This window comes from Papio anubis, chromosome 8 (assembly GCF_008728515.1).
Source record: "Papio anubis isolate 15944 chromosome 8, Panubis1.0, whole genome shotgun sequence".
In the NCBI taxonomy this organism is placed as follows: domain Eukaryota; kingdom Metazoa; phylum Chordata; class Mammalia; order Primates; family Cercopithecidae; genus Papio; species Papio anubis.
The window spans coordinates 103,310,762-103,325,327 of record NC_044983.1 but is presented as its reverse complement, the minus strand read 5'-3'; the positions used below and the strand labels follow the sequence as shown (position 1 = coordinate 103,325,327).

General features: G+C 36.1%; 1 protein-coding gene across 5 annotated transcripts in view; it reads left to right on the top strand.

Annotated features, from left to right (window-relative positions):
• Positions 1–14,566, top strand: part of RSPO2 (R-spondin 2) — a 169,428-nt gene that overhangs the window by 78,280 nt on the left and 76,582 nt on the right. For all 5 annotated transcript variants that reach the window (XM_009213482.2, XM_003903067.3, XM_009213481.3 and 2 more), the window contains one exon: positions 6,834–7,022. In XM_009213482.2, the coding sequence (XP_009211746.1) occupies positions 6,834–7,022 (189 nt within the window). The remainder of the gene's footprint in view (positions 1–6,833; positions 7,023–14,566) is intronic.

The following is a 14,566-nucleotide window of genomic DNA, read 5'->3' as shown; positions in this document are numbered from 1 at the left end:
TTGAATTGTGAGAAGATTCATGGAAATGACAAGGGTGAGGGTCGGAATCAAATCTGTGGGAGAAGATATTATCATAGAAGCTAAAGGAGGAAGAAAACCTTCAGCAACCTAGGCTATTGGAATTGTGAGGATCAGAAATTGAGAATGAGATCTTGAAGGATGAGAAAACTGGTTGTGGTCTTCATAAAAGCAGTTTTGGAGATAATGCAGCAGAGGATGGTGGTAAGTAGAGGCAACAGGTTTAACTGACATTTTCAAGAAATGTGACGGTGACATTGGTTTGGTTGATTGTTACGGAAAGATGCTAACCACTTAGCTGAAATTGAACAAGTTATGACCCAACAGGTACAGTATGATGGTATGAAAAATACAAATTATATACATGCATATATATATATATATGAATATTTGGAAAGTTGTTTGCCAGAATTTTATTGGTAACTGTATCTGAGGGGATGATTTTTCATCTGAATTGGTTCCCTAGCTCTGCCCCCCAACAATTGCAGATTTAGGGAAATAAAGTATTAAATGAGAAATTATTTGGAAAGCATAGATAGGTTTTCAAGTGAGAGAACATCCATGAAATAGATTCAACATGCAGATAAAAGAGAACAGTTGATAGAAAAGAGTCCTAGAATAGATGTGAAGAAGTAGATCTTTCTGGCCAATTCAAGGGGTTATATTGGCCTTGATTCCTGATCCTGAAGGACCTTGTTTCTTGTTTGGCCCTTTTGGTAGAGTAAGCCCTGGTTTTGGGACTTCCCTGGATGAGAGGCTGTAAGACCAAATCAGGGCTGTGGGAGCTTGGGGGAAGAAGGAAGACTCTTGTGGATCTAAAATCTATATAGATTTGCTACAAGTTGCTATAAATATAATGGCCATTAAATTATTATAAATAAAGGAATGACATGGTATACAATGTACTCTGTATAGCTGCCAGTCTGACCATTTATTGCTTTATATTAGTTTTATACACAAGAATGATTATATGGAGGGCAAGCAATAGGTAGTCTCAAAGCTGAAAGTTTCAATAATTGATGAGTTTTCTATTCTTCTCTCTTAATTATTTTTTGGGTTAACTCAATAAAATGAAGTCATTGTGACCTCATGTATTCTGTTGTATTTATCACCTTGCTTGGTGTAGTGAAAACTAAAAGTTACATGACTTTTTCATATTTTAGAAATTATAATATTTCAGATTGTATCATTTCTACATGTTATACCAGCTATAGGAAAGAGTATTTTATGTCTTTTCTTTTAAGGTACCATTGTCCCCATCAGATTCAGTAAACTTCATATGGTTCAGGTGTTAACTTATCCTAGGTGCTATTTCAACATTTGCTTAGTACTGTCTTCTCCCACCTTGTCCCATCAATAGGATATTTTAGTTTGAAAAAAAAGTAAATAATATCTTATTGATGAGTAATATAATTTATGGAATCTTCAAAAGAGATGTAATTATAAGTCAGTACATTGTACTGAAATTAGCACATAGCCTTTATATGCTTTACTTTTTAAAAATGAGATATAATTTACTTGTAAATTATTCTCATTAATTATAAAAATATACAAGTATAATTAGATAAATGCGTAGTTTTGAGTTTTGCAAATGTATACATTTGTGTAACCAATATCCAGGCAAGATATAGCATATCTCCACCACCCCCTTTAGCGAATTGACTAGTGCACTCCCACCCTACCACCCCAACTCATGTCCTCCTCAAAACTTAGAAGCTGACCTTTTTCGGAAAAAGGTCTTTGCAGATGCAGCGAAGATAAGGATGATGATGAGGTTCTATGGGATAAAGGTAGGCCTTAAATCCAATGGGAGTGTCACTGTAAGAGACAGAAATATAAGAGAAAAAGACACAGAGATATAAGAGAAGAAGGCATAAGACAATGGAGGCAGGGATTGACTTTATGTAACTATGATCCAAAGAATGACTTGGGCAACCAAAGCTGAAAGAGGCAGAAAAGGATTTGCCGGACTCCTTGAGAGGAAGCATGCCCTGCTGATACGATATTGGGATTTCAGACTTCTAGTCTCTAGAATTGAGAGAATAAATTCCTGTTGTTTAAGTCACCAAATTGTGGTCGTTTGTTACAGCAGCCCAAGGAAACTAATATACCTCCTCCATCCCTTGAAAATTCTATTATGCCCCTTTCCAGTCAGTCCTCAATCCTCAAAGGCATGTAGTTTGCTTATTTCTATCACCATGGATTAGCTGTGCCTGCCTTTGACCTTAATATAAATGAAATTATCTGGAGCATGCTTTTTTTGTATCTGTTTGGATTCTTTTGATCAGCATAATGTATGTGAATTTCATGTCATGTGTATCTGTATTATCCTTTTTATTACTGAGTGAAACTCAAATAGCTTGAATATACCATCATTTGTCTATAGATATTGTCTATAGAATATACCATTATTTGTTCATAGATATTCAGATTGTTTCTTCCTACTCATATTTTAGCATTATATTACATCTTTTGTAGCTGTCACTGGGTTAGAAGTTACAGATTCTGTTATTGTTTTTGTAGTTGGGACCTTAAAGTTATAGTAATGACATTTTAATTTACATTGGTCTTCCTCACTGATAATGCGGAAACTCTGAATGTTTTAACTTTGGTTTCCTTCTCAAGTCTTCTGTGTTATTTTTGTGAATATAAGATATTTATTTTCAAAACTTGAAAATCATATGTTTTCTACATGGTATTCTTTTGCATACAGACATGAACATATTTTTCAATTGGTGTGATCACTATTGCTTCTTGCAATCTACTTCCTCTGGGTTCTATTTTATTTTCTCCAATATTCAGAGTTTAATATTTTAGCTAATGCTTTAAAAAATTCTTTGCCTTTACTTTGGCTAAAATATCTTCATTTTGCTCACATTGTTAAACTATAACTGCTTATAGAATTATAGTTTGATAATTTTTCCTCAACATGTTGAGGATAGTATCTCAGCTATCTAACTTTATTTTTTTCTAAGTCTGCTGTCAGTCAAAGTTTTATCCCTTTCTAGATAATCTGCTATTTCTCTCTGGCTTGACTTTATTCTCATGATATGGAAATGTACTGTATTTAGATGTAGACTTATTTATTTTGTTCAGTCTCCTAATTTTTAATATAAGAACTCATGTCTTTAATTCTGGAAATTAATCAGCCATTATCTCATTGAATAGTGTGCTTTATTCCTTTTTTAACATATGCTTTTAAGTTCAGGGGTACAAGTGCTGGTTTGTTACATAGGTAAACTTGTGTCATGGGGGTTTTCTGTACAGATGATTTGATCACCCAGGTATTAAGGTTAGTACCCAGTAGTTATTTTTCCTCATCTTCTTCCTCCCATCCTCTGCCCTCTGATAGGCACCAGGGTGTGTTGTTTCCCTCTGTGTGTCCATGTGTTCTCATCACTAAGCTCCCACTTATAAGTGAGAACATGGGGTATTTTGTTCTGTTTCTGTTAGTTTGCTAAGGATAATGGCCTCCAGCTCCATCCATGTCCCTGCAAAGGACATGATCTTATTCTTTTTTAAGACTGTATAGTATTCCATGGTGTGTGTGTGTGTGTGTAATATATATAAAATATAATAATCTATATAAAATACATATAAAATATATCACATATATCATATATATAAAATATATCATATATAAAATATATTATATATAATATATAATATAGCATATGATACATATATATCATATTTTATATACCATATATGATATGATATATCATGTATATTATATATTATATACATTATAATATATAAGTAATATATAATATATAAGTTATATAAGTAATATATATAAGTAATATGTAAGTATAATATATAAGTAATAGCATTGAATATAATATATTTTTTATATATATAATATATGTATCACATTTTCTTTATCCAGTCAGTTGTTGATGGGTATCTAGGTTGATTCCATGTCTTTGCTATTGAGAATAGTGCTGCAATGAACATATGTGTGTATGTGTGGGATACTGGGTTGAATGGTATTTCTGTCTTTAGGTTTTTGTGGAATTGCCACACCGTCTTCCATAATGGTTGAACTAATTTACACTATCACAAAGAGTATATAAGCGTTTCTTTTTCTCCACAACCTCACCAGCATCTGTTATTTTTTGACTTTCTGATAATAGCCATTCTGACTGGTGTGAGATGGTATCTCATTGTGATATTTATTTACATTTCTTTAATATTCAGTGATGTTGAGTTTTTTCATATGATTGTTGGCCACTTGTGTGTATTCCTTTGAGAAGTGTCTGTTCATTTCCTTTGCCCACTTGTTAATGATTTTTTTTCCTTGTGAATTTAAGATCTTTATAGATGCTGAACATTAGACCTTTGTCAGATGCATAGTTTGCAAATGTTTTCTGCCATTCTGTAGGTTGCCTGTTCAGTCTGACGATAGTTTCTTTTGTTGTACAGAAGCTCTTAATTATATCCCACTTGTCAATTTTTGCTTTTGTTGCAATTGCTTTTGGCATCTTTGTTATGAAATCTTTGCCTGTGCCTATGTCCTAAATGGTATTACCTAGGTTTTCTTCCAGAGTTTTTATAGTTCTGGGTTTTACATTTATGTCTTTAATGCATCTTGAGTTAACTTTTATATATAGTATAAGGAAGGGGTCCAGTTTCAATCTTTTGCATATGGCTAGCCAGTTATCCCAGGATTATTTATTGAATAGTGAATCTTTTCCCCATTGCTCGTGTTCGTGTGTGTGCGTGTGTGTGTCTTTCTTTCCTTCTTTCTTCCTTTCCTTTCATTTCCTTCCTTCCTTTCTTTCTTTCCTTTTTTTTTTTTTTTTTGAGATGGAGTTTCGTTCTTGTTGCGCAGCCTGGAGTGCAATGGTGCAATCTTGGCTCACCACAACCTCTGCCTCCCAAGTTCAGGCAATTCTCCTGCCTCAGACTCCCAGGTAGCTGGGATTACAGGCATTCATCACCATGCCTAGCTAATTTTGTATTTTGTTTGTTTATTTGTTTGTTTGTTTATTTTTTGTAGAGATGGGGTTTCTCCATGTTGGTCAGGCTGATTTTGAACTCCTGACCTCAGGAGATCCGCCTGCCTTGGCCTCCCAAAGTGCTAGGATTACAGGCATGAGCCACCACACCCAGCCCCCCATTGCTTGTTTTTGTCAGGTTTGTCAAAGATCAGACAGTTGTAGATGTATGGTCTTACTTCCGGGTACTCTATTCTGTTCCATTGGCCTATCTATTCTTGGAGCAGTACCATGCTGTTTTGGCTACTGTAGCTCTGTAGTATAGTTTGAAGTCGGGTAGCATGATGCCTCCAGCTTTGTTATTTTTGCTTATTATTGCCATGGCTCTTTGGGCTCTATTTTGGTTCCATGTGAATTTTAACATAGTTTTTTCCAGTTATGTGAAAAATGTCAATGGCAGTTTAATGGAAATAGCATTAAATCTACAAATTGTTTTGGACAGTATGGCTATTTTAATACAGTTGATTCTTCTATCCATGAGCATGGAATGTTTTTCCATTTGTTTGCATCATCTCTGATTTCTTGGGTAGTGTTATGTTGTTCTCTTTATAGAGATCTTTCATCTCGTTAGTTACCTGTATTCCTGGTTATTTTATTCTTTTTGTGGCAATCGTGAATGAGAGTTTGTGATTTGACTCTTGGTTTGACTGTTGTTGGTGTGTAGGAGTGCTAGTGATTTTTGCATGTTGATTTTGTATCCTGAGACTTTGCTGAAGTTGCCTCTCTGTTTAAGGTGTGTTTTATTCATTCTCTTTACTCTTTCCTTCTGTAGTAACTACTAATCATGTATTTGAATGTTTCTGTTTTTTTCTTACATGCTTAGTACCTTTTTATCTTGTTTTGTGATACAGTTCTTTAAAAGTGTTTTTGGTTATGTTGTTTTCTTCTACCGTACAAGTTGTCCATAGAATATTTTTGTGAAGTTTTAGAATTTTCATTTCATTGTAATGTGCATATTCTTGCTTTTTCCCATGTGATTTCTAGTTATCCTTTTATCTCTTCAGATACTCTCTAGATACTTATTTTAAAGGCTCCTTCAGAATGGCCTTATTTTTTGTTTTTTAGGTGTGAAGTTTTCTTGTTGCTGATATTGATGACTGTTTCTCTGAAGGTTTACTTGCTCATGTGATTTGTTCATTTTGATGTTAAGGTAGCATTTCATGGAAGTCCAGGTCTCAGGATTGTAGAAAATGTCTAGACAGTAGTTCTATATTTATTTTTTCTTTCTGGGTTTTCCTGGATCTGGACAAATTCTTATTTTAACTTGTCAACACCATACAGACCCCATACTACAATGATAATTTTAATTTGGATCTCAGCCTTGTGGACTTGGTGTTCTTATGTCTCATGAATTATATTTTCTCTTGTGCTTACCTGCTGTGTCCTCCCAAGCTAGGGTCAGAATCCTCTGCTCTGGCCAGTTAGGGCAGGGGGTCATGGACAAACAGCCCTCTTGACTCCGTCTACATAAAAGGAGCTAAGTGCCAGATCTTCACATAAATATTTCTTGGCCTGAGTTGAGGACCTTGCCCTAAATTTTACCTCTGGCTGGTCTGACATTCCCATGAGTCATTCAGCTTTAGCTTCTGGACTCTAACTCTGCCTCTGAGTTTCCTCTTTGTTTCTAAGTTTGGTTGTGTATTAACCACTTTTTGGGTGGGGGAGGTAGAGACACGAAGGGCAGGGATATTTTATTTAGTATTTCTATGTGAGTATAGCAGAAAGAAAAGAAACATTTGTCTTTTCAGCAGGGTATATTTATCAAAAGTCTGATTATACTCATAATTAAACACAATTTTTGTTTTTCTTTTACAGCTAGTTATGTATCAAATCCCATTTGCAAGGGTTGTTTGTCTTGTTCAAAGGACAATGGGTGCAGCCGATGTCAACAGAAGTTGTTCTTCTTCCTTCGAAGAGAAGGGATGCGCCAGTATGGAGAGTGCCTGCATTCCTGCCCATCTGGGTACTATGGACACCGAGCCCCAGACATGAACAGATGCGCAAGTGAGCATTTGGCTTTGTCTATCCTGTATTGCTGGATATGCAACTTAGGAGAGGAGCTAAGTTGAAGATTTTGACTGATTTTTTTTTAAAAATGTAATAGGTGATAGAAATAGTATAAGCTTGCTGGGTGTGGTGGGTCATGCCTGTAATCCCAGCACTTTGGGAGGCCAAGGTGGGTGGATCACTTGAGGCCAGGAGTTGGAGACCAGTCTGGCCAACATGGGGAAACCCCATCTCTATAAAAATACAAAAATTAGCCAGGCATGGTGGTGCACACCTGTAATCCCAGCTACTGGGATGGCTGAGGCACCAGAATCACTTGAACCTGGGAGGTAGAGGTTGCAGTGAGCTGCGGTAGCACCGCTGTGCTCTAGCGTGGGCAACAGAGTGAGTGTCATCTAAAAAAAAAAAAAAAGTCTAAGCTCAAACTTGCAAAAAATGAGTGTAGTAGGATAAGAGCACTTTTATTTTGTTTTGTATAGAACTGTAAGACACAATCATACATACACTCTTTATTTTAGATTATGTAAGTAGCTTTTTTAATCACAAGGATCTCAAGCACAATCTTGTTTGACAAATTTTTGTAAAGAGTACTTAGTGCTTATAAAAGAACAAACCACAAAGGAATTTAAGTACTTTATGCTGAGAACAATCTCTCTGGTTTACCAATTTCTATAGCTTCTTTTTCTCTTTTTATGTGAGTTGGCAATCTTCGCTAGTCTAACCTGCAATTAAACATATGGTAAAGTTGGTTTCTTTAAGTAGCATTACTGATGTAACTAAAATGTTTAAGTTATTTTAAAGTAACCTGAGGTATAAGTTTAACAACTATTTTAAAAAGTTTAAGGAATGGCATTTTTTACATAGGAATGAGGGTGCAGTTTTTCATCTTTTAATCCAAAAGTCACTTACAGAATGAGTCTCATCTTCTAGGTCAGCCATAGAAATTGTGGTTTAAAAAAATAAATGAGATACCAAAGGAACATCCCTTTCTTTAAGGAACTCAAATTTTAGGGGATAGAAGGGATAAGAACAAGGGGACCACAGAATAAAATGACAAATTGTAAGCAGATTATTCATAACTTAATATATTAAGTGCTGTGTCAGTAATCATTAAATCACTCTCATATATATATATATATATGAGATAATTAAATCTCATATTTCTGAGAGTGATTTAATGATCTCCCATTAACACACTGTGTATGTGACTATTCAGGCAAGACAGTCTTTAGGTGAGGAGAGTTTGAATTACATCATCCAAGGACAATATTATTTTGGAAGGTGGCAGAACTAGTGGGGGCTGGTTAAATAAATTTAGAAAGAAGGATCCACATATATGTAAAAATAATGTGTTTGGGGAACAAGAACTCTCACCTGGAGTGTTATTTGGCATTTTGGCAATGCAGTTCTCTGTTTCATGGGACCTGTCCTACATTGCTGGACATTTAGTGTCCTTGGTCCCTGCCCATTAAATGTCCTTTGTGTCTTCAAACTACTGTTATAAGCAAACATGTCCCCGAACATTTTTAAACACTTCCTGGAAGAGCAGTACGGTAGCTGGATGAAATCCATTGAAGAGCCTATGCCTAGTGGGAGGTGTGGTTGAAATTGAGGATGGAAAAGGAGGCTGCAGTGCAACTGATAAAGGTGTTGCCTGCCAGGCTAAGAAGTCTTGCTATTATCTGAGGTACTGAGTAGGCAGTGAACTAAAGATATTGCTTTAATATAATTCTAGCAGAAGAGAGGGAGATGAACTGGAGAGGAACAAAAAGTAGAGGAAGGCTATTGTAATGAATATAGATTAGAAATCTTGTTCTGATGATTTTTTTGTGGGTAATGAATTGCAGAGGCTTTAAAAATAGAACCAATGGGGCCTGGTAACTACCTGGACAGGGCTAAGAGAAATAATCAAACTTGATCGTAAGGTTTTTCTAGCTAAGGTACTGGATGAGGTTATGTCATTAGCAGAGTTAGAAATATTTAGGCTTAGAGGAAACTTGGATCTACCTTCATTTCATGGAATTGTTTGGATTAACATTTAAAGGAAACAACTCCCCACCAGTTAATAGACTGGCTTGCAAATTGTTTGCAAATATGAATTTTGTTCTTAAGGCATATGATTTAGGCTACTTGATAGTTTCTCTCTCATAGTTTATAAACTTCCAGAAGGAGATTGGGTCCACCTTGGAAATGATTCCTGTTCAGATTGCTTTAGACTACCTATGGGGGGATGGTTTGAGTCCACAACTTTATTCTTTATGCTTTTCATTCCAGACTACCAGTGCACAAGGAAGACAAGGCAAGAGTGTAGATGGATAGAGGCATTTATTCCAAGTTCTAGAGCTGGCATTGTAGTACTGTATATGGATAATAGGCTGGCCATATAATGTATTTCTAAATGTGGGACACTGGGAAGTGAAAGGGGCTGTCATTAACAACTATGCAGGGAGATTGGATGTAAACCAGGACCATCCTGTGCAAACTGGTGTGAATGGTCACCTCAGCAATACTTTGTAGTATATGAGTGGAGTCTTCCCTAGAGAGATACTCTCAGGCAGGAGTTAATAGCACATTTTGGCTTAGTTTTCTTTTCTCAGAAATGGAAAGGAGAGCAGTGACTGTAAATCAGCCTTAGAAAGAAAATCTGCATATGAGAAAGGGTTTGCTATGGATAGACTTCTTGTAAGTGAATACAATCAATGTTGGAGTTTACTGACCTAGAGGAAATCGTTACCTGGTACAAGCGGGAAGTGCTATTAACAAGACCCCATTGGAGCAAAGTGAAAAATGGAAAATTATTTCTTATTAGTATGTGACTTTGGATAATCATGTTTCTTTCATACCAATTATTTGCTCTTTTTCATGACTACTTTGCATATATTGCATTGATATTTGTATTTTGTTCAGGGGATGAGAAAGATTTAAATTGGAAAAGCTGTCACAGACTTAGAATTTGAGATCACATCTACTTTTCACTTCCTTAAAAGATTATTCCTCAATAGTAGAGAAGAAAATTATACTTTTAGCAATATCAGCCTAAAAAATCTTATAAGTGAAACTTACTCATCTGTTTCCTAATCACTAGAGTGTGATTTCCAATGTAAATTAATCTCCTTCTTTTGAAGGAAGATTTGCTCTCTGAAAAGTTGTCTCAGGTTGGCTTCTTGTTACACATAGTATGAAGCTTATAAAATTCAACCACACTTATGGAAACCAATCCAACAACTATCTGAGTAATTCTGTAAATACATCTACTGACAGACACTAGAAGCTGCCATTGTCCCTGATACTATGTTAGATGTTTTTCATTCATGTTTTTCTCATTCATTAATGAAACCATTTACATAAAACTTAATTTTTTAAATTGTTCTACATAGTCCTTGCAGAAAGCTTAGAAAAGTACCTAGGCCTAAAAAAAGCAAAAACAAATACTTCTCTCAAAGATAACAACAGTTAACAAAAGATAACAACAGTTAACAAAAGATAACAACAGTTAACAAAAGATAAAAACCATTTCATCTGTTCTTGACATTTTTGTTTCTATGAGTATTTGTTGTTTTCCTCACCTTACAAATGTGTCATTGTGTTTTGTAACTTGTTTTAATGAACTATGAACATATTTTCATGCCATTAAATATGGCTGCAAATATTCTACTGAATGGTTACATTTAGTTAATTGCTTATTGAAAATTTGGTTTTAATTTTTCATGATTATAAGCAGTTCTGTGAAAAATATCCTTATACATAAATTCGTGCTGTCTCATACACATTTTTACACATTTGCCTGGTTTATTTTTATAAGATGAATGTTTAAACATAATACATGTTTTAAAGATATATATTGACAAATGAATTTCTAGAAAAGTTGTATCAGTTTACATCTTCACTAACAGTGGACATTTTCGCTTGCATCTCTCTGGTTATTAATAACAAGGATAAAACTGCATTTTTGTCTTAATATGCTTTTTCTTTGATACAAATGAAGCTGAACATGTATTTGTCACTTGAATATTGGCATTGTAGGATGTTTTCCAGAGTCACTGCCCCCCTTTTTTTCTATTTGCACAACTGTCATGTTTTTAGTTGTTAAAAAATAAACTTTTTGAAGTATTATGCAGAATTAAATTCACAAATAATAAATGGAGTGTTTAATGAACTATGACAAAATAGATACATTTAACTCCCACTGATGTCAAGAAAGAAGTTAGTACTACCCACTCACTAACTTCCCATTCACTACTGTCTTCTCCTTTGGCATAACTACTATCTTGACTTGTAAACAAAACACATATAAGACATTATTCATGGCAACACTATTTATTCTAATTACAGCTTGGAAACAACTCAAATGTCCAAACAGTACAATACCTAAAAAAATACAGTATATTAATATTGACATTGAACAGAAAGCAAGGAAAAGCCGGGGAGGAGGCTATGACCAAGTCACTAGGAAAACAGAGAGGATGATGTCCCAGAAGCAGAAGTGGGAAGACTTGAGAAGAAGCAAGTGGTCAATGTTAATGTTGCACTGTTTAAACAATAGAGTGCTGACCTTCATGTGAGCCATTTCATTGTTTTTGTTGGGGCACTATCCTGATTGCTATGGTTTTGGGGAGCACATGGAGTTATAGGAAAGCAGCCAGTGATTATACCACTCGTTCTCTTCTTCCTCTAAGTATATTTAAAAAGAGTATCTGATCACTGGAAGGCTCACACAGATGGGGAAGTTGGGGTGTGTGTGTGTGAGTGTGTGTGTGTGTGTGTCTGTGAGTGACAGGAGACATAACTAGGAAAGAGCCAGCTGAGGAGGATAGACAAAAAAAAAAATGAAGAGGCCGGGCGCGGTGGCTCAAGCCTGTAATCCCAGCACTTTGGGAGGCCGAGATGGGCGGATCACGAGGTCAGGAGATCGAGACCATGCTGGCTAACACGGTGAAACCCCGTCTCTACTAAAAAATACAAAAAATTAGCCGGGCGAGGTGGCGGGCGCCTGTGGTCCCAGCTACTCGGGAGGCTGAGGCGGGAGAATGGCGTGAACCCGGGAGGCGGAGCTTGCAGTGAGCTGAGATCCGGCCACTGCACTCCAGCCTGGGCGACAGAGCGAGACTCCGTCTCAAAAAAAAAAAAAAAAAAAAAAAAAAAAAGAAGAAACAAGATCACTGAAGGGACAGAAGAGGATAGAGTCTAAAACATAGGTGAGGAAATTAGCCTTGGAAAACATTTATTCAGCAATTTGTGAAGTATCTACCTCATGTCAATCAAGGTTAGGGATTCTTTTATGTCAAGTACCAGGAAGGTATCAGAAATATGCTGAAATTAAGGAAAAAGGAGCAGTCAACTTTTTTTTAACCTCCAAATTTATGTATAAGAAAACAATATACTTTTGCCAGAAGTAGTATTTTGAAAAATCATCTGTAAACAAATACGGAAATGAGATATTTTATAATTCTGGATCCATGAATTTGCTACATTTCGACTATTTCTGCTACGTTTTATGATTCTATCCTTGTTTTGACATTTTGTGAAATAGGTATTTAGGCTAAGAGAACACTGCGTTTTGTTTCCTGTTTTTCTTTCTTTCCTTCCTTTTTGTTGTTTTTTTTGTTGTTGCACAGTCATAGCTCACTGAAGCCTCAATCCCTTCTGTGCTGAAGGGATCCTCCCCCTACAGCCTCCCCAGTAGCTAAGACTCCAGGCATGCGCCACCATAGCCAGCTAATTTTTTAAAAAATATATTTTTAGAGATGCCTGGCTGTTATTTATTTATTTATTTAAATATTTTTAGAGATGAGGTCTTGCCATGTTGGCCGGTTTCTAACTCCTGGCCTGAAACAGTCCTCCCACTTCAGCCTTTCAGGTAGCTGAGATCACGGGTGTGAGCTGCTACATTTTGCTTTTGAAATAAAATGACACAGGTTTTAAAAACTAGTCATTTGTAACATATAAGAAAATCCAAAGTTAAATATAATCATCTTTTAATTTGTGAACTCCAAAATCACTATTTAGGTGTTTTTAAAGAATTACTACATGTCATCAAGTTTGAGTGCCTTTAGAAACACCTGTTTTCTTTCTTTTTTTTTTTTTTTTTTTGTCTCCCAGGCTGAAGTGCAGTGGTATGATCTCAGCTCACTGTAACCTCTACCTCCTGAGTTCAAGCAATTCTTGTGCCTCAGCCCCCCAAGTAGCTGGGACTACAGGCGTGCGCCACCACTCCTGGCTAATTTTTTGTATTTTTAGTGGAGATGAAGTTTTGCCCGTGGCCCAGGCGGGCCTCAAACTCCTGAGCTCAGGAAATCCACCGATCTTGGCCTCCAAAAGTGCTAGGATTACAGTCATGAGCCACTTCACCCAGCCTGTCATTCTTGAATAATGTAATTTAATGATGCATTTGGGGAAAAAAAAAGTCTAGGTATTTAGAATTAACATAAATGTCTTTGAAATGTCTTTAGTCAAATCTGGACAACTGTGGACACACATATAATTACTCTAAGTACCACAAATTCTATATAATGTGTTTGAAGATCTATAAAGATACAGACCTCCAAATATATTGATGGAACCCCAGTATGTTTGGGATTACATGAGAAATAAAAATAACAAATGTCTTTATTTGGAAGATACTTGGACCATTAGGTTGGAGACCATCAGGTTGCATATGAAACTGATACAGAATTAGACAACAGTATTAGATAACATCATTACATAAAGTGATGCTGAAGCCCAATGGGCCAATGGGGTCAGTGTGTTGCACAGTTATAGAAGGGATCACGGAAGGGACAAATTAGTGGTTAGGTTAAAACAGTTATGAAAAATTGTGGGGCTCAGCTGTATCCTTCCCTTCCTTCACCATCTAACCTGGGTGGTGAGGCTGTGAAGAGTTAGGGGCATTCTAGGTTTAGAGGAAATGCATGAGCATGAGGGGTGAAAGGACCAGTGACAAGACCTGATAGAAGACCGGGAGATGAGTGATTGATGTTGACCAACTAAAGGTAATAGGATTCAAATTCAGGGACTGTATTCTGATTACACTTAAACCAGAAACGTTCTAAATCATGTATTAGAGTTATTTTACTTTAGTTTAATCTTTATGAAACCAGCACATGGATAAGGACTACGTTTTAGAAGCCTGTAATATTCTTTAATTTTGGAATACAGGCAGTGCTAGAATTAAGGAAGCCTGATGAAAACAGCCACTTGTGTGGTTTTCCCAACAGTATTAGTAGGTATTTATCTGCTGAGGAAAGAGAGGGGAAGACTATAATTTAGGGGATGTCTTAGGCTGCTTAATATAGCTTACACATTGAGCAAACATTTACTGCTTATATACTAGGCAGGGCCAATGTGTGTTTTTATAAAAAACAAAATGGAAGGGAATTGAAGGTGCTAAGAACTGTGAGGGTGACACATCGGCTGCTCAGCGAACCCATGGGGCATCAGCTGACTTGCCCTTGGAGATGGGTGAGTCTTCAGATTTCCCAGAGAATGTGTTATAAAACTATCTTGAAGGAGGAGTAGGGTGAATAACAGCAAGAGGGTAAAGG